This window comes from Prionailurus viverrinus, chromosome D1 (genome assembly GCF_022837055.1).
Source record: "Prionailurus viverrinus isolate Anna chromosome D1, UM_Priviv_1.0, whole genome shotgun sequence".
Taxonomy (NCBI): domain Eukaryota; kingdom Metazoa; phylum Chordata; class Mammalia; order Carnivora; family Felidae; genus Prionailurus; species Prionailurus viverrinus.
In genome coordinates, this window is record NC_062570.1 from 107,568,390 (window position 1) to 107,586,101 (window position 17,712).

The following is a 17,712-nucleotide window of genomic DNA, read 5'->3' on the forward strand; positions in this document are numbered from 1 at the left end:
CAAGGATGTTTCATCATCTTTGTGGTTTGGACAATGTTCCTGTCTTTTTTGGTGTTCACATGATTATAGAGTGATCTTGTTTTTACCTTGATCCCTCACATCACAGAAGAACTTTGTTTAATGTTGATGTTCTGTGAAATTGTTCATGTGTAACAGAATACCACCGCCAACACCTGGGTGTCTGGAGGTGTGTTTCGCTTTCTCAAATCTATAAATTAACTGCAGTTTTAACCTTAATTACCAGTTTTGTACATACTTGTGGTATGAAATAACTTGTCAAAACATATCTAAGTTGGGCATCTGAACAAATAAACATTACGGAAGAGTTAGGAAACTAAAAAAACAAATATTGCGAACACAAAAAAGACATAAGAGGAAAAGGTTGATAAATTTACAAAAAAACACAAAAAAACATGTCACAGTTGGAAAAACAAACCACAAACTCAGATAAAACATCTTCAACACATTTGAGGAAGGCTGATGTCCCCAGTAAAACAAACAACTCTCTTACCAATGACATGAAAAGAATACTTTTCGAAATAGTTTTAATTTTTTGCAACAATAACGTCCCACTGGAACACATTTTCAAGAAAAAATGGCTGGGACTTTAACACAGAGACACGGGGCTCGCAGAGGAGCCTCAAGGAAGGACTACGCCTCCCAGGAGGCTCTGCGCTGACCGTCTCCGGCCTCCCGACAGGCTCCGCGTGCTTTACGCGCCAGCTTTGGCCTTAGCCAGCGAGTGGCAGAGTCGCGGCAGAGGATGGAGAGCAGCGATGAAGCGGCCGTGGAGAAATGCCGAATCCACTTGCGCCCCGGCACGCTGCGCGACGCACCTCCCGCCACGTTGCACCTTCTGCCCTGCGAGGTTCTGGTTAGCCGGCCTGCCCCCGTGGGGCGCTTCTTCACCCCAGCCATCCGCCAGGGTCCCGACGGTGAGCACTCACGACCGGACTACAGCTCCCGGCAGCCCCCGCGCCCGCGCCACTCTCTTCTCGGCGAGGAGCGGCTCGAGGGCTCCTGGGGATCGTGGTCCACTGGAGATGGCGGGAGGGCCCCAGGGAGGCTGCCCCACTAGGCCTGAATCGGGCCCTCACTGAGGCCCCGCGCCTGTCTCCTACAGGACTGGAAGTGTCGTTTCGGGGCCGCAAACTACGCGGCGAGGAGGTGGTGGTGCCGCCCGGGCTCGCGGGCTACGTGATGGAAGAAAAGGGAGAGGGGTTGGTGGGGAAGGGCTTCTCGGAGGGTTCGTCGAATGACAACGAGCAAGAGCAGCAGGAGCTGGTGGAACCCCCAGAGGCGCTGGAGCGGGACTTTGTGAGCACGGGGGCGGGTCGGTGGGGGGGATAGGGCTGGAGGGGGGATAGGGCTGGAGGGGGGATGCGGGCGGGAGCGGTGGCCCCAATGTTTAGCCGAGCTCCCTCCCCAGGACCGGTTCATTGGAGCCACCGCTAGTTTCAGTGGCTTCACGCTGTGGGGCCTGGAGACCATCCCCGGTCCGGATGCCAAAGTGCGCGGGGCCCTAACCTGGCCCAGTCTCGCTGCCGCGGTGAGTAGATGGATGTGCCCTCTTCCAGGCCCCGTCCGTTCCTCTCTGACTTCAAGCTTATTGCCTAGGTTATCCAGAATCTTGCCCCGGCAGTGGATTTGGGGCTGCGGGGCGGGGGAGCACAATGGGGCAGGTGGAGCCTGGGTCTGAATGGAGGACTGGGCTGATCAGGGGCAGCGTGGCTTCCCCACCTAACCTCTGACCTGTCTAGAAGGGGCTGTCATTCTGAGTAGCTGGGTCCCTCCCAGAGTAGGTGGGCCGCCCAGTCACGACATGTCAAAAATCCAGTGGTAGAGGTGACTCCTGTTGCAGATTCACGCACAGGTGCCTGAGGACTGAGAACCGGAACCTGAAATTGAAAGCCACTGGTCCCTTCACCCCAGTAAACCAGCTCTTCACTTTGGAGCCGCTGATTCCATCACCCCAAATAAATGAGATTTTCACAGCACCTGTGAGTTTGTGGGCACCTTGGAGCCCCTGAGCTGGCATTGCCCTTTCTCCCACAAGAAACTTTCGTGGCTCTGGCCTATAGAAACAATTTATTGCCAAGGAGCAGTGAGGGCAAGAGAGGCCAGAATTTTGCAGCCAGTACCCACCCTCCCCCCAACTCCTACTTTACAAAAGGAATTTTTACAGCCACTAGTCCTCTGTACAGAGTGCACCCACCCCCCCATGTCACTGTACACAGCTGCCTGGCTCCCTCCGGTCCCTGGTTCCTAGCAGGCCCAGACCTGTGGTCAGCTGACCTTGGAGTTGACCTGAGCCCCGAGCTCGCCTTGGTGCTGGGCCCCAGCCGGCCCAGGCCCTATGAGGCCCGTCCTCTCTTTATGGAGCTGTCCTCAGCCCCACCTCCCTTGGTATGCCTCCTGGGGACCCTGGAAGGGGTGGGATGTGCTGTCAGCCCCGCGTGCTTTTGTTGCCACTGCTGTGGACAGTGCCTGGTCACCACTTTCCCCTCTTGCTCCAGTCCTTGGGAGTGAAGTGCAGACACTTGGAGTCGATCCGAAGGAGACGCTTGAGCATAGCTCGTTCGTGCCCATCGACGATGTCCTCCGACAGTGTGAGGATATACTGGCCCTAGAGGGGAGATGGGGGGTGGGGTCAGCCCACGTGGGGCACGCACCCTGCAGCCCTACACAAACCTGTCTCCCCCTGCCAGCCCCTACCTTGTAGTAATTGATGAGGTTGAGGTACTGTAGAGTGGAGATGACATCCTCCTTCTTGATGCTGGTGATTTCACTGATCTCGCTGTGGGAGGGCAAAGATCAGGTTCTCTGGGGACCTTCGTCTCTGCCCCAAGCCTCCCAGGAACCCCAGGAGTGAGGACAGGGCATGCCATGCACCCCCGGGGTAGGTAGGGCCAGGCTCACTTGATGGTGATCTGCGGCCTCTCCCCACTCTCTGACTTCAGCCCCATCAGGATCTCCAGGATGGTCTGGGACCAGTAGCTCCGGTAGGATAGGAGGCCAAGGTCTGAGAGGGGCTTCTCAGGGGTCCCTGTTTTCCCTTCCACTTTGGAGAGTTCATAGCCTACGGCAACAGAGCAGGAAGGGGTGGGTAAGCCGTCACAGCTTTGTGCAACCAGTGTTTCAGAGCGTGGGTTATGGAAGTAGACTGCCGGGGCCCCATCTTGGCCCTGCCAGGTGGTCGTTCTGTGACCTGGCATAAGGGGATTGTCTGTGGTGTCTCCGTTTCCCCATAAAGAACTAATGAGCATTCACTCTTGACCTCTGCTGTGGCGGGACCTAGGGTAGAAGCCACAGTCAACTAGGAGGGATACTCAGGAGCCAGTGAGGGCTTACAGGCAGAGCAGGGGGCGGGGAATGCAGAGAAAATGGCTTAGGAAAAGAAAGTGCCTCTGATTTTCATCATTCCAGACTCTCTCTGCTACGGTATGTGAGGAGGGAAGGCAGACCCCACCTCTCGTCTAGGCCTGAGGGTTCTTGGACTTATAGTCAAATCAGTCCCCCTAGTTGCTACCTGAGGGCCATCAGTGCTCCAGGACCAGGCTAGGCCTAGCTAGGTGCTGACACGAAGCAAGGAGAGAGGTGCCTGGGTGGCTTGGTTGGCTGAACATCTGACTTCGGGTTGGGTCAGGATCTCGCGGTTTGCCGGTCTGAGCCCCATATCAAGCACTCTCCCGTCAGCATGGAACCTGCTCTGGATCCTCCTTGCCTCTCTCTGCCCCTCCCCAGTGTGTGCACGGCACGTGGTGCACACGCGTGTTCTCTCTCTCTCTCTCTCTCTCTCTCTCTCTCTCTCTCTCAAAAATAAACATTAAAAAAAAAAGAAGGGAGGTAAAGCAAGGAGAGCGGCGCCAACGCACCCCCCCCAGGTCAGGTCATTCTTCAGCAGGTTACCTGATCTCTCCAGGACTCCCTCCTCCCCTCCCCCCCTGACTGCTCTGTCCTCCTCTACCCTGCTGACTACTGGGCACTGGCAGACAGTTTCCAGCGAGCCCCTCAGCTGCTGCAAAAGCCTGTGTGGCTTCAGGTGTCCTGGCAGAGTCTTCATTCTCTTTCTTCCTCAGGGTCTGGGGCGTCCCCTTACTTGTAAAAGCCCTTCGCCCTCAGTCATCAACTATGTTGGGCCATGGCCCTTTCTGCCCCACTCCTCCCTATCTTTATCTGCCAGTCTTTCCCTCTTGTCCAATCTCCTGTGACTTCCACCAGCAGCCTGGTGGAGGGAGGGACAGAGGCCGGTTCTTTAGAGAAAGGCAGCAACAGAAAGGAACAGGGGTGAACCCAGGTTTCTACTCAACTTTGCTGGGCCCACCAGTGCATGTGGAGTCCTGACAGATCAACTGGAGGCCACACTCACCTCCTTGGCTGCAGGGAACTCCTGGCCCCTCCCCAGTGAACTTCCACCTGTCCTCAAGAACTGCCTGGAATGGGTGCTTCTGGTGCACCGGTCTGCTCCTGCTGGGGAGAACTGAGTACATCTTGGTGACCTTGACCATAACCTGTCTCCACTGAGGTCTGAGCTCCCAAGCTTAGATGCACTTTAAGTATCTGCCTGCTCTACCAGACTGAGGGCTTCCTGGGGATGTGCCACCATCCAGCATCATTCTACTAATAAAATTCCTCAAATGGACCACGACCTGGATTAAGTCAAGCCTCTGTGTCTTCACCAAACAGCTAACGCTCCCTCCCATCTCCCAGGTCAGAGCTTGGTTATCCCAAGGATTCAGTGAGTAGAGAGTTGAATGGAGTGGAGATAAGATACTGGGAAGCAGAAGGGGGCCTTGCAGTTGGAGGAACAGGGAAGAGTTCATGTATTACGAGGGACAGAGTCCCTTCTGGGCTTTATTTAAAGAGACTGATCTGCCTGAATCCAAGAAGCAGAGGCCAAATCCACACAAAAATTTGCTGAGTTAACACCATTTTGATGTTTGATGACATTCTGATCATCTGTCTGCAAGGCTCAGGCAACAACTAGGGAAACGGAGGCACTGGTCCTCACCTAGGAACTTGTATGACGGCACAGAAGCAGACAGATAAACAACAGTGGCTCACCTGGCCTCTGCCCGTGGCCCTCGGCAGGAGCCTATGAGTCAGATTTGGGGAAAGTTGGGTGGTGCTTAGAACCTTAGCCAAGGAGGAGTGAGGGGCTGAGAACCTAACAAACGAGCAGGGCAGTCACGCTGAGAATGGAAGAGAACCTCAGGAGAGTCTCATCTTTATTTCTGGCCAGCTCCCCTGGTGATGGGGCTGCACAGCAGGGCTGACAGTAGCCTGGCATGTCTAAGAGGGAGGCACAACAGGGGCACTGGTGCCGGGCCCGCCAGTACCCAACCCCGGCCCCTGGCCGAGGGCACAGGTACTCACTGAACTCGATCAGCAGCTTGCCGTAGCCCCGGCGCTGGTAGGGAGGCAGGGTCAGGATGCAGGCCACGTTGTAGTCTTCCGTGGATTCCTTTTCCTAGAAAGCAGGGGTGGGTGAGTGAGGAGGGGGACACAGCTCAGGGCAGGGCCGAGAGAGGACCCAGGTGAGCGCTCACCTTGGAGAAGTAGCCCACGATGTGGAAGCCCTTACAGTCATACTCCGTCATGACATAGAAGAGGAAGGGATCTGTGTCATAGTACAATGTCTTATGGTCGAGAAAACACTTGGCCAGGAGACACAGGTTCTGGGAATAACTCTGCAAAGGAAAAGGCCTGTCACCATTCTGGGTACCCAGCCTTAAACGTAGTCACTTAGTTTCTTTACCCGAGGCTGACAGGTGAAGAGCCTTCCTCCCTGGGGTCTGATCCATTCAATCGGTCAGGCTGTCCCTGCCACTCAGGCAGAGCGACTTCTCAGTGCTGAGCCCATATACCAGCTCCACGATGGTGCCTGACCACCTGCCTTGCTGGTGGGCTGGGCGGGCTTACCCCCGGGCCCCATACCTCCACCTAAGTCTCGCCCAGGGGGCTTCCACTGCCCTCTGCTGTAGTTGACAACAGTCAACAAATTGCAGCGTGTTCCCAGGAAGGCAGACTGCCACGGCTTATGAGCAGCTCTACCCAGGTGACGGTCCTAGGAATCTACCTGTCCAAAACCACAACACTCTCTGGCCCGCGGTCGCACCTACTGGAGGCTGACCTCCTATCCTACAATGGAGATTAGGTGTTCTGAAACTGAAAGGGAACAGCCTCCGGGGTTGCCCAGCAAAATGATTAATCTTGCTGCTCTACCTCTATACACATTTTTCTCCTGCATACCAGACGTGGCTTTTTAACCACCTGCTGGGCACTGCCATCTGGATGCCTAAATCCACATTTAACCACGAAGAACAGCGGTTAAAGCGTCTTCCTGCAAGCTTCCCCAGCACCCACGCCAGAGCTCTCACCTGCCCTTCAAGATGCTTCTCCCTCACTGCCCTCTCTGCCCTGGGAATGACCTCACAGTCCTAACGGTCCCTCCAGATTACTCCTTCCTTCCCGCAGCCACAGACTGAGGCAGGTTTGGAGCCCAAACCTGCAGTGACCCCTACTCCTCCCCCAACGGACCTCATTCTCACCACCTGAGCTCTGCTTCTTGTAACAACCTTGCCTCACGCTCTCTGCCTTTCAGCCCAAATGGTCTTGAGCCCTCACACCACCTGTACGTCCAGGCCTACCCTTCAGGACCCTCCTGCTTGTGACTCCCTTCCCCACCTTACCCTTGTGTCAAGGATCAAAGATGACCTCCTCTGTGAAGTTCCGCTGGCCATCTCCTCTGGGTCCTGAGCCCCCTCCCCTCCCCCCCGCCCTTTGTTTCATGACACTTATCCCTGGAATCTGAAGATACTGGCAAATCTGTTTTTTCCAGACTGTGAACGCTTAGAGCCTTTGTCTAGTTACTGGTCATCTTTATACCTCCCCACACCCGCCCTACGGCAGGAACTCCATAAAAATGGGATAAACTAATCTGCTGACCAGACTGCTGTGTTCCTGAGCAGGAGGAAGCTGCTCATTTAACTCCCCCCTACACCACCAGGGCCAATGGCTCCCCACTGCCCCTGAGCCACAGACCTTGTTCTTACGTCCATCAATCTCAAAGAAAGAGATGGTGCCCTTGCGGTAAATCTCATTGCCCGGAGGATGTCGCAGGTCACACTTGGTCTGAGGAAGACAGGAGGATCAGAGGCAGGGGCAGGGTGGAGGGCAGCAGGCAGGCAGCCTCCTGGGACCCCTCATACCAAGTGACGCTGCAGACACTTCAGGCTCCGGCCGTATTTGAGGCAGAACTCGCAGAGGTAGAGGACGGGCAATGTGGTAAGCTCCTGTGGGTACGGGGAGAAGTACCACGGCTTCAGGCGGTGCCGGCCCAGCTCGATGCACTCGATGTTCTTCATCCGGGTAACGATGTCGTCGTGGCTGCGGTCAGACACCAAGCTGCCAGTCATGCGTGGAGCCGACGGTATTCCATCTGAGCTGTCCTGGGAGTCCTGCCCAGGGCCAGGGGAGAACACCAGGTTACAGGACACAGCTCGCATAACCCTTCCATAGCTTTCCTTGTTCGAGCCTAACAACAACCCTATGGGGTAGTGTGGTACTATATTCAGCACTTTCCAGGAAAAGAAAAGGAAACTAGGAAAGGTTTCAATTGTAGTTTGAAAAAGATCACCCAGTGACTGATCTGGACCAGCTCTGCCTGGCTCATAACCCTACCTAGATCCTTCACTGCCTACAACCTCTTATTTATTCATTAAAAAAAAAAATTTTTTTTTTAACATTTATTTATTATTGAGAGACAGACAAAGACAGAGCATGAGCACGGGAGGGGCACAGAGAGGAGACACAGAATCCAAAGCAGGATCCAGACTCTGAACGGTCAGCACAGAGCCCGAGGCGGGCTTGAACTCACTGGGAGACCATGACCTGAGCAGAAGTCAGACGCTCAACCGACTGTGCCCCCCAGGCACCCCAACCTCTTATTTATTTTTAAGCCAATCACTGAACTCTCCACCCTGCCTGTGTCCCCTCCTTTTCACCCAGCTTTCCTCTTCCCCAGACCTACCTCATCAGTGCCCAAGCAATTTGATTTTCGCTTCCGTCCTGGCTGAGCTGCCACTGCCCTACGGGCGGATCCATTCTGCAGGTGAAATTGTAGCAACAGAAAAGGTGGCTGTGAGATGAGCTTTAAAGAGGCCGCCAGAGGGGAGAAGCGAAGACGAAAACAAGGGTTTGGGGAACTTACCTGAGGAAAAACGGAGGCTGGTGCTGTCTCGCTGGGCACTGGAGTTGCTGGTGAAACCACCTCCACCTTCCGTTTCTGCAGAGAGAAACCAAGAAAGGTGGGTCAGAAGGTAGAGAAGGTGGGACCTAAGAGGAAAGCAAGGTCCCTGGAATTGCTGAGGGTACCGTTGAGCGGTGGTTGGGCTGCAGGCAGGAGCTGGAGGAGAGCGGCTGGTCAGGCTCGCCACCGGGAATGGCCTCCCGCTCCTTGGGCAGGTTGAAGCGGAGTGTGATCTGGACCGGGATTGGCAAGGTCTTCCCGCTGGCCTGGGCGGAGGCCGGCTGTAGAGATAGGTCCAGGGTCTTCCTCTGGGGTGGGGATGGTTGTGGGATGGGGAAGGGGAGTAGGGGCCCCTCAGCGTGGAGTGATCAAACCCCACCCTCTGCCCTCTCAAGGACATAGGAATAGCTACTGGACTCTGGAAGCTACATCTGCAATTTGGCCCCCATCCTTTGCAAGCTGAAGCCAGAGTGGAAGGGTGTGGACTCCTACCCATCCAGGAGCCCCTGAGGCCAAGAGATGAGAAAAGTAGGAGGCAGGAGAAAAAAGGTGAAGCACGGGACCTACTCACCACCTCTCTCTCTGGAGAGCCGGGGCGGGACCCAGGAAGTCCGTTCTTGGTGGGGGTCTTGGCCTCTTTCTTGGGGAACTGGATCTTCTTTAGGTCCAGCCGCTCGTGGGTCACCCATTCATCCAGGCGTTTGTTGACTGTAGCAGTGGGGATGGCTCAGGAAGGAATGCCAGAGGCTGCCTCCCAACCCCACCCTGCAGCCCTACCTCACCCCAACCTAGAACTCACAGTCAATATAATGAACGTAGAAAAGCTTGCGGCCACTGATGTCCTTCACACTCAGGATCTCGGCCAAGGCTGTGGGAACAGCACAGGCAGGAGCCTTAGACGAGCCAGGCGATGAGGATCCACCCTCCTAAGACCTGATCTCCACCCCAAGACTGGATCCCCAGCACTTGGAAGCCTTCGCCCAAACCCCTTTTTAGTCACCAAGTGCCGCCCCCTCTCCAGGCCCCGCCCTGTCCGTCTCCGAGCGGCTGAGAGCCACGCCCCTCCCGGGTATCTGCGCCCCGCCCGCCCCAGGATTATAGAGGCCCCACCCCCTCCCGAGGGTTCGGTTGACTCCCTCCCGCCCCTCGCCCTCAGGTTCCTTAGCCCCGCCCCCCGACGTCACTCACGCCACTCATCTTCGTTGTCCTGGTTCCGCCGAAGCACGGGCAGGCGGCAGCCCTCGATTATCTCCCCCTGGGGAGACAGCGCGGCGCCAGGGTCGGCTACTGGGGGGCCTCGGGTTCTACCCACCTCCCCTGGCTCCCTCCGCCCCGCCCCGGGCACCGGACTCACCACCTCCGCCATCTTCCCTCCCTCCACTGCCACTTCCGGCCCCTCTGGGAGACGTCACTTCCGGGACTGATCGCGCTGTAGGCCCGCGCCTCCTGAAGCCGCTTTAGAAGAAGACATTTAAGAGACACCGCTATCCAGCTGGAAGCAGGCAGGCGTCCCGTTTGGCTGGCGGGAGAGTGGGGTGTTTTAAATGAAGGCCTGGGTCCTAGGTGGAATCCCCGAAAGGCGCACAACGATTGGAGGAAAGCTGAGTCCGTCACGTGACGCCCACCGGGTGCGACGCCGATCACGTGGTTACGGCGCGGGTCACGTGGGACTAGGTTTGTGCTTCCAGGACGCCCGGGCTCGAGCGTCTCCTCGTGGCAGCGGGAGGCGTCGCCGGCAGGGACACAGCCTGCTGGGCGCCGGGGGCGGGTCTGGGGGTTGGGAGGCTGGAGAAGTGGGCGGGACTGCTAAGGAAACTCAGTGCCTGGCCGCTTGTGGACGTACTTCCTTAGAGATGGGGATTCAGATTTGTAGGCATATTCTTTTGTATATTAGTTTTCTAATTTTAAATGTAATGTATTAATCATTCATAGAATCAACAGATATTTAGTGATCCCGTAGCATCTGCCAGGCACTACTCTAGGAGCCTGTAATACGTTAGCGAATGTGTGAAAGAATCCGACCTCATGGAGCTTCCAGTCTTGAGGATTGGGAGGAAAAAGAGAGGTATAGATAAAAAATGTATTTAAAATTGGGGCGTCTGGGTGGCTCAGTCGGTTAAGCATCTGACTCCTGATTTCGGCTCAGGTCATAATCTCATGGGTTCGTGGGTTCCATCTCTGTGCTGACAGTGTGGAGCCTGCTTGGGATTCTCTCTCTCCCCTTCTTTCTCTGCTCCTCCCCCACTTGCATGTGCGTTCTCTCTCTCTAAAAAAATAAATAAACTTAAAAAAAATGTTTATCCAGGGCCAGCTATGGATCACAGCACAGTTTCAGTCCCTGCCGCCTTGTCAAAGTCACCCGTGACCCCCGTGGTAATCCCATGGCTTTTTCTTGGTCCTCTCGTGAATGGTATTTGGCACGGTTGGTCATTCTCCAGTCCTTGAAACACTTGCCCTTGTTTTCAGGATACCAGACCCTCCTGGTTCCCATCCAGCTTCCGTGGCTGCCCCTTATCTCCTCTGCTAGTTCCTCTTCCTGTCCGTGACCATTAAATGTTCACAGGCCCCAGGTTCAGTCCTGGACTTCGTGGCTTTACATAACATTCACATGCTGAGGTTTCTCAAACTTGTATCTTCAGCTTAGATCTCTTCCCCAACTCCGCTCTCGCTGCCCGTTCAGCATCTCTGCCTGGATGTCTAGGGGTCATATCCGAAAACAAACTCCTGGTCTTCCTTCCTAACGGTCTCCTCCCGCTCTCTTTCTTGTCCCTGTCAGTGAAAATTTTATCCATCCGGCTTGTCAGACCAAGAACCTTGAAGTCATCGGACTTGACTTCTCTCACATTCAGTCCGCCAGCAAATACTTGAGGCTGTACCACTTCTCTCTGCCTTCACCACTGCCAGCCTGGGGCGAGCTACCGCCATCGCCTCCCGGAACTGTTGCAGAAGCCTCCTACCCAGGAACGAGAGGGATCGTTCAAAAATGTAACTCACACCGTGTCACTGTGATGATCAGAATCCACCAGTGATTCGTCATTTACTCAGAGTAAAACCCCAAATCCCTGTATAAATCCAGTGCCATTACCATCTGCCGCTTCCCTCTCCATTGTACTCTGCGACTCACTGCATTCTACCCACACGGGCCTCCCTGTGTTTCCAGGACATAGGAAGTTCCTTTCTCTGGTCCTTTGCTGTTTCTTTCCTGCAACACTTTCTCTCCTTTTATCCACTTGGCTTAGTCCTCACCTCATTCAAGCCTTTGCTCACATGTCACCTTCCCAGTGAGGCCACCTCTGACCTCCTCAGTTAAGCCTGCCCATCCGCCACCCACCTCATCTCCCCGCTCCTTACTTCATTGTCCTGCATAGAATTTTCACCAGCCATTGAGCCATATAGTTTCCTTATTTACTCAGTACTGTCTTTCCCTCACTAGAATGTAGGATCCATGAACACAGTATTTGTATTGTTTTGTCCAGCGCTATGCTCCTAGCTTCTAGGATAGTGCCTGGCTTCCAGGAGGCATTCCATTAAAACCTGTCAAATGGATTAAGCACATGATTTCTCCAGGGAGCCAGAGATGCAGACTGACATTTACTGCAGAGAGTGATTAGTCTCGTAAGATGGGAAGGAAACCTAAGCTCAGAGGAGACAGATCCAGGGAAGGATCTCAGAGCATCTGATGTTTGACCTACAGTTTAGAGGATGAGCAAGCGTTAGCAAGAGAAGGGACTTGGGGGACATTCCGGGAAGTGAGGACGGCAACAGCAAAGAAAAACGGAGAAGAGAAACAGTTGGCGAACAGGGCGTCGGGCATTCAACAACATTAATTGAGCACCACCTGTGTGCCGCAGCCCGCAGGAGCAACTTGAATGAAAACAGATGAGGCCCCTATTCTAGTGGGTTGGACATGAACAGTTAGCAAAAGAAAACAAAAACAATCCCCTTGGGTAGTGGTAAGTGCAGTGTCGATGATAAAACTGTGATCCGGTGGGGAGTGAGGTGCCGGTCAGTGCGGACCTCTCTAAAGGGCTGTCAGTCAAGATTGCTAGGCCCCAGAGTCACGCAGTGCCTTTTTTCTTGGTCCGCGTGGCCCCAGAGGCATGCAGGGCTTCAGGATGGCTTCGTCTGAGAACTCGACATGTCACCAACAACGAAGTTTCTGTCTTTCCACTCTAGCCTCCTCGTGGTTACCTTCCTCCTACATTAGGGTGGGCTCTTCTCGTGATCACAGGACGGCTGCCCCCAGCTCTAGGACCTACATGTGTCCCAGGCCATGTCCAAGGAGAAAAATGTCTTCCCCGGCCGTGGGATTCCCTCAGAGTGAACCGTTATGGGGCATGTGTCTCTGCCTCAGCCAATGCCTGTGGTCAGCAGGGAGAGGAAGAAATGGCCGTTGAGGCAGCCAGGACGGCCACTGCAGGAGATGACATGTGACCTGAGACCCGAATGAAGAGATAAATGAGTGGATAAAGAAGATGGGGTGCAAACACGCAATGGAATATTACTTAGCCATGAAAAAGAACGAAAGCTTGCTATTTGCAACAACACGGATAGAGCTAGAGTGTGATGCTAAGTGAAATAAGTCAGAGAAAGACAAATAGCCGTACGATTTCACTCGTGGAGTTTAAGAAACAAAACAAATGGACAAAGGAAAAAAGAAATGAAAACATTGATTCTTTAAAAAAAAATTTAAGTTTATTTATTTTGAGAGAGACTGAGACAGCATGAGTTGGGGAGGGGGAGAGAGAGGGAGAGAGAAATCCCAAGTTCGAGCCCCGCGTCAGGCTCTGTGCTGACAGCTCAGAGCCTGGAGCTTGCTTTGGATTCTGTGTCTCCCTCTCTGTCTCTCTCTGCCCCTCCCCAGCTCGTGCTCTGACTCACTCTCTCTCTCTCTCTCTCTCTCTCTCAAAAATAAATAACATTTAAAAAAAATTTTAAAGAAAAGGTAGAAAAGCTTAAATAAAAATGAAAGAAAATTATAAAAAACTATGAGCTTGTATTTATTCGGTGAGGAAGATCGCCTCTGGAGGGAAACCAGGGGGCGCTACAAGGAGGAGAAAGGAAATTTCTTTAGGACGTGCATTAGTTGGATACTCTCGGTTGTAAGTAACAGAAAACCAAGAGTAAACTGCTTCAATAAGCCAAGTATCTTACCTCCTTGGAGGTGGAGCAGCCCCAAGACTGCTTGGCCCAGTAGCTCAAAGACGGCACCACCAGGCACCCAGGTTTATTCCATCTCTCCAGGCCACCAACCTGGTGGGTTGGCTTTGTTCTCTAGGGGATTCCCTTAAAAAAAAATTTTTTTTTAACGTTTATTTATTATTGAGAGACAGAGTGACACAGAGCATGACCAGGGGAGGGGCCGAGAGATGGAGAGACGTAGAATCCGAAGCAGGCTCCAGGCTCTGAGCTGCCAGCACAGAGCCCGACGCGGGGCTCGAACTCACAAACCACGAGATCGTGACCTGAGCCGAAGTCGGAGGCTTAACTGACTGAGCCACCCAGGTGCCCCTCTAGGGGATTCCCTCTAAAGCAGTAGGAAGCCTACAGTAGTCACTGGGCCGCATCCTTCTGCTTTTCCACCTAGCGTTTCCATGCAAGAATTCCTTCTTGGCATCTCTCAGGAAATGTGTTTTCCTGGATCCTAAGCAGGGTCAATTTCATGGGGATGTGACCTGTGCAGTTACACAGGGCCCAGAGCTGAAGAGCGTCCCACACTTAGTTTAGCGTTCGGTTGTTGCCATCTTGAAAATTCTTAATAACTGGGGCGCCTAGGTGGCTCAGTTGGCTAAGCGTCCAGCTCTTGATTTCGGCCCAGGTCATGATCTCATGGTTCAGGTCATGGGGGTCCCGTGATGGGCTCTACGTTGACATCTCGGAGCCTGCTTGCGAGTCTCCCTCCCTCTCTCTCCCTCTCTCCCCCTCTCAAAATAAACATTTTTTAAAAGGCTTTGTTAGGTTGAGGCACCTGGGTGGCTCACTTGGTTAAGCATTCAGCTCTTGACTTTGGCTTGGGTCAATGATCTCACGATTCAGGGGTTCAGGCACCGCATTGGGCTCCGTGCTGACAGGGCAGAGCCTGCTTGGGATTCTCTCTCTCCCTCTCTCCCTTCCCCTCCCCCCACCCGTGCTCTCTTTCTCTCTCAAAATAAATAAATTAAAAAAAAAAATCTTTGTTAGGTCACTGGCTGACTGTGCTCTCTGCCGCTTCCCCGCTCGTGCTCCCTCTCTCTCTCAAAATAAGCTTTAAAAAGAGAGAATTCTTAATAACTTTTAAACAAGGGCCCCACAAATTGTGTGGCGAGTCCTGACCCTGAAAAAAAAAATCAGGAAAAAGTATTACAATTCCCCTACAACAGTTAAAGCTTAGTGGTCAACGTGGAGACATTAATGCTTCGAAAGAAGCTGCTGATATCAAGTCGAAAGCAAATGCAGAAATACGAGTTCATAGGAGAGAAGTCATCATGACGAAACTAGTTTCACTTATAGTCGTTTCCAGACTGTTAAGTGTGGTTTCCTGGCCCTGCCTCTGCCAACAGGGAGGCATTCTTTCTTTCTTTCTTTTTTTTAAATTCTGGCAAAATATCCATAACCTAAGACTTAACATTTCAGCCACTTTTAAGTGTGCAGTTCAGTGGCATTAAGTACATTCATACTTTTGCACAACCGTCACCGCTGTCCTTCTCCAGAATATTTTCCGTCATCCCCAACGTTAACCCTCTACCTATTATACGATCACTCCCCGCTCCCCACTCTTCCCGGCCTCTGGCAACCACTATTCTTTCTCTCTCTAAGAATGTAACTGCTCTTGGCACCTCGTATAGATGGAATCATATGCTATCTGTCTTTGTGCGTCTGGTTTGCTTCACTTAGAGTAACGTTTTGAAGATCCATCCATGTTGTAGCATGTATCAGAATCGTATTCCTTTTTAAGGGCAAATCACATTCCAGTGTGTGGATACTAGGTCTGTGGGCAAACTGTTCTTTATACAAATCTTATGAATGGTGTCCCTAAGAAATAACACCTTCTGGAAGTAAAATAAGTCCTTAAGTTGGTCATTTTGACCTAGGATTCCACGCAGTACTTTCAATCTTGTTAGGAGATCCAAATGCCACATTATTCAAATACCACCCAATAATGTCCACTGGCGTATTGTGGCATTGAAATAGCAGCTGTAGGCTACGGCTCCTTGCGAAAACTTTAAGAAGAAAAACGCAAAGAGATGAAAAAGATGTGAGTGCTATGAAATGCTCCAGCAGGAAACCAGAAACTGATCCGAAATCTAAATTAACGATACTGATCTCAACAGCAAAACCAAAATCAGGACCAGCAGACAAAAGATTTTCCTCATTAAAAAAAGGAAATGGGCAGGGTGCCTGGGCAGATCAGTCAGTTGAGCGTCTGACTCTTGATTTCAACTCAGGGATTGAGCCCCGTGTCGGAATTGCACTGAGCATGGAACCTGGTTAAGATTCTCCTCTCTCTGCCCCTCTACCGCGCTCCGGAGCACGTGAGTTCACGCTCTCTCTTTCTCTCTCTCTCTGTCTCTCTGTCTCTCTCTGTCTCTCTCAAATGAAACAATGAAAAGGAAAGGGGCTTGTATGAAGGATACATGCCTGAGTTGAAGTTGTTTGCAGATGCTCTTTTAACAATTTGATCAAGGTCAGTGCCAAATGAAAGAAAGGTTTTTACATCTGGAATATTTGTTAACAAACAACTGTCAAGACTATCAGATAGGCAATTAATGCTTTGTGTGTTTTACGTTTTCATTTTAAGAAGTGGTAACTTCTAAATATTAACTACTAAATACTTGTATTTATTTCTCAGTAATTGGCTTTTAATTGACCTTGAACTTGTTCATTTCCCTTCTTTTTATCTTTTCCATCATCAAATGTCTGAATCAGGTAGAGATTTTTTTTTAAGTTGATTTATTTATTTTGAGAGAGAGTGTGCATGTGAGCAGGGGAGGGGCAGAGAGAGAGGGAGGGAGAGAGAGAGAGAGAGAGAGAGAATCCCAAACAGGCTCCTCACTGGCAGTGCAGAGCCAGGTCCAGAGCTTAAACTCATGAACCATGAGATCATGACCTGAGCTGAAATCAAGAGTTGGGCGCTCAACCGACTGAGCCACCCAGGCGCCCCTGAATCAGGTAGAGATAATTTTTACTTGTCATTGACACATATGGTCTTGTGATATGTTGGTTCATAACGATAAATCTTTCAAGCATATGTGTGTGCGTATGTGTGTGTATATATACATACATATATATGTATATATATAGTATACATATATATTCGTATGTATGTATATATATACATATATATATACATATATATATATATATATATATATATTTACAGAAAGCTCTGAAACTTTCATACAAGTCTGTTATAGGAAAATAATTCAGGGCTCCTGGGTAGCTCAGTCGGTTAAGCACCAGTCTCTTGGTTTCAACTCAGGTCATGATTTTGAAGTTGGTGAGATTGAGCCCCGCATCTCCTGCCCAGTGGTCACTGTTGTAGCCCCTCAGACCACTCCCCGAGTCTCTCTGCTGAGGTGGGGGGGTCTGTGCTCCAGGGGCTTCTGCCCCATTTTGGCTCTGGGTTTCCCGGAGCAGGGCTGGCGGCGGGTGGGTTAGTGGATTGAAAGGTAGGGTCTGTGTTCAAATGATGTCTCTGCTAATCCTTGGTTCTATGGCTTGGTTAAGTCCCCCAAAGCTCTGAGCCTTCATGGGTCACCCGTCAAACGGGTACAGCACCTAATCCCATTCTCAGGTAATTGTGGGGTCAGATTCATTCCTCCCGCAAATGTTCATTGAGAGGCTCCTTTGTGCAGGCACCACGCTGGCACTGGGGAAATCCGGACGGGCGATGCAGAAGTGGCCCCGGCCCCACAGAGCCTGAGTTTGGGAAGGTGGGGAGGGAAACACACATGTCATCAGATGACAGGCAACCCCAGCTGTAAGGTCCAGAGGAAGAGCCATCTGGGCTGAGAAAGCATCGAGGGGGCAAACAGGAAGAGCAGTGAAAGGTCAGAGGGAGGGCCCCAGGTGGGAAGGAAAGAGTCCCGGACTTAGTGCGAGACACCAGCTCTTGTCTGTCTCAGCCTCTAGGGGGCCTCTCCCCCTCCCACCTCCTTTCTTTCTCTCACCTGTGTCCTCCCCATTCCCCATGTATGATCCTGCCAAGCCCACAAGTTATTTTGTATCTTTCACAATATTTGATATGTTAAAAAAATTTTAAGTTGTTTGTTTATTTTGAGAGAAAGAGCACGAGCAGCGGAGGGGCAGAGAGAGGAGGACAGAGGGTCTGAAGTGGGCTCCATGCTGATAGCAGCGAGCTCGATGTGGAGCTCAGACTCACGAACCGTGAGATCGTGACCTGAGCCGAAGTTGGACGTTCAACTAACTGATCCACCCAGGTGCCCCCCAGATATACTTTTGGCTTAAAAATATTTCTATTC

General features: G+C 52.2%; 2 protein-coding genes and 1 long non-coding RNA gene across 8 annotated transcripts; 2 read left to right on the forward strand and 1 right to left on the reverse strand.

The window, feature by feature from the left end:
* The first annotated feature begins 690 nt into the window (after positions 1-690).
* On the forward strand, positions 691-4,648 carry RNASEH2C (ribonuclease H2 subunit C). Of its 3 annotated transcripts, none has more exons than XM_047878080.1 (4): positions 691-935; positions 1,124-1,317; positions 1,430-1,549; positions 4,384-4,648. In XM_047878080.1, exons 1-4 carry the CDS (start codon positions 764-766, stop codon positions 4,522-4,524), a joined length of 627 nt encoding a protein of 208 aa, XP_047734036.1. In that variant the 5' UTR covers positions 691-763; the 3' UTR covers positions 4,525-4,648. The 3 variants fall into 3 exon arrangements, with proteins under 3 accessions (XP_047734036.1, XP_047734035.1, XP_047734037.1); XM_047878081.1 differs by lacking the exon at positions 4,384-4,648 and adding an exon at positions 1,862-1,997 and having other exon boundaries at positions 697-935; XM_047878079.1 differs by lacking the exon at positions 4,384-4,648 and having other exon boundaries at positions 693-935; positions 1,430-1,854.
* KAT5 (lysine acetyltransferase 5) lies at positions 2,165-9,806 on the reverse strand. Of its 4 annotated transcripts, XM_047878076.1 has the most exons (14): positions 9,606-9,806; positions 9,440-9,506; positions 9,051-9,119; positions 8,823-8,959; positions 8,377-8,532; positions 8,213-8,287; positions 8,033-8,107; positions 7,212-7,460; positions 7,045-7,134; positions 5,550-5,690; positions 5,377-5,470; positions 2,920-3,079; positions 2,716-2,797; positions 2,166-2,626 (listed from the first exon to the last, which is right to left on the reverse strand). In XM_047878076.1, exons 1-14 carry the CDS (start codon positions 9,615-9,617, stop codon positions 2,492-2,494), a joined length of 1,542 nt encoding a protein of 513 aa, XP_047734032.1. In that variant the 5' UTR covers positions 9,618-9,806; the 3' UTR covers positions 2,166-2,491. The 4 variants fall into 4 exon arrangements, with proteins under 4 accessions (XP_047734031.1, XP_047734032.1, XP_047734033.1 ...); XM_047878075.1 differs by having other exon boundaries at positions 2,165-2,626; positions 9,440-9,632; XM_047878078.1 differs by lacking the exon at positions 8,377-8,532 and having other exon boundaries at positions 2,168-2,626; positions 9,606-9,804.
* On the forward strand, positions 9,805-12,804 carry LOC125176514 (uncharacterized). Its single transcript, XR_007156291.1, has 3 exons — positions 9,805-9,925; positions 10,184-10,316; positions 11,028-12,804. It is a non-coding gene; the product is annotated as an uncharacterized LOC125176514 (long non-coding RNA).
* Positions 12,805-17,712: the final 4,908 nt, after the last annotated feature.

Coding starts and splice junctions, on each gene's coding strand:
- RNASEH2C (XM_047878079.1), top strand. CDS start 764: ATGGAGAGCAGCGATGAAGCGGCCGTGGAGAAATGCCGAATCCACTTG. Junction 936..1,123: donor CATCCGCCAGGGTCCCGACG/GTGAGCACTCAC, acceptor TGTCTCCTACAG/GACTGGAAGTGTCGTTTCGG. Junction 1,318..1,429: donor AGGCGCTGGAGCGGGACTTT/GTGAGCACGGGG, acceptor CTCCCTCCCCAG/GACCGGTTCATTGGAGCCAC.
- KAT5 (XM_047878075.1), bottom strand. CDS start 9,617: ATGGCGGAGGTGGTGAGTCCGGTGCCCGGGGCGGGGCGGAGGGAGCCA. Junction 9,120..9,439: donor GGACAACGAAGATGAGTGGC/GTGAGTGACGTC, acceptor CTGTTCCCACAG/CCTTGGCCGAGATCCTGAGT. Junction 5,691..7,044: donor TTGATGGACGTAAGAACAAG/GTCTGTGGCTCA, acceptor TTTCCTTTGCAG/AGTTATTCCCAGAACCTGTG.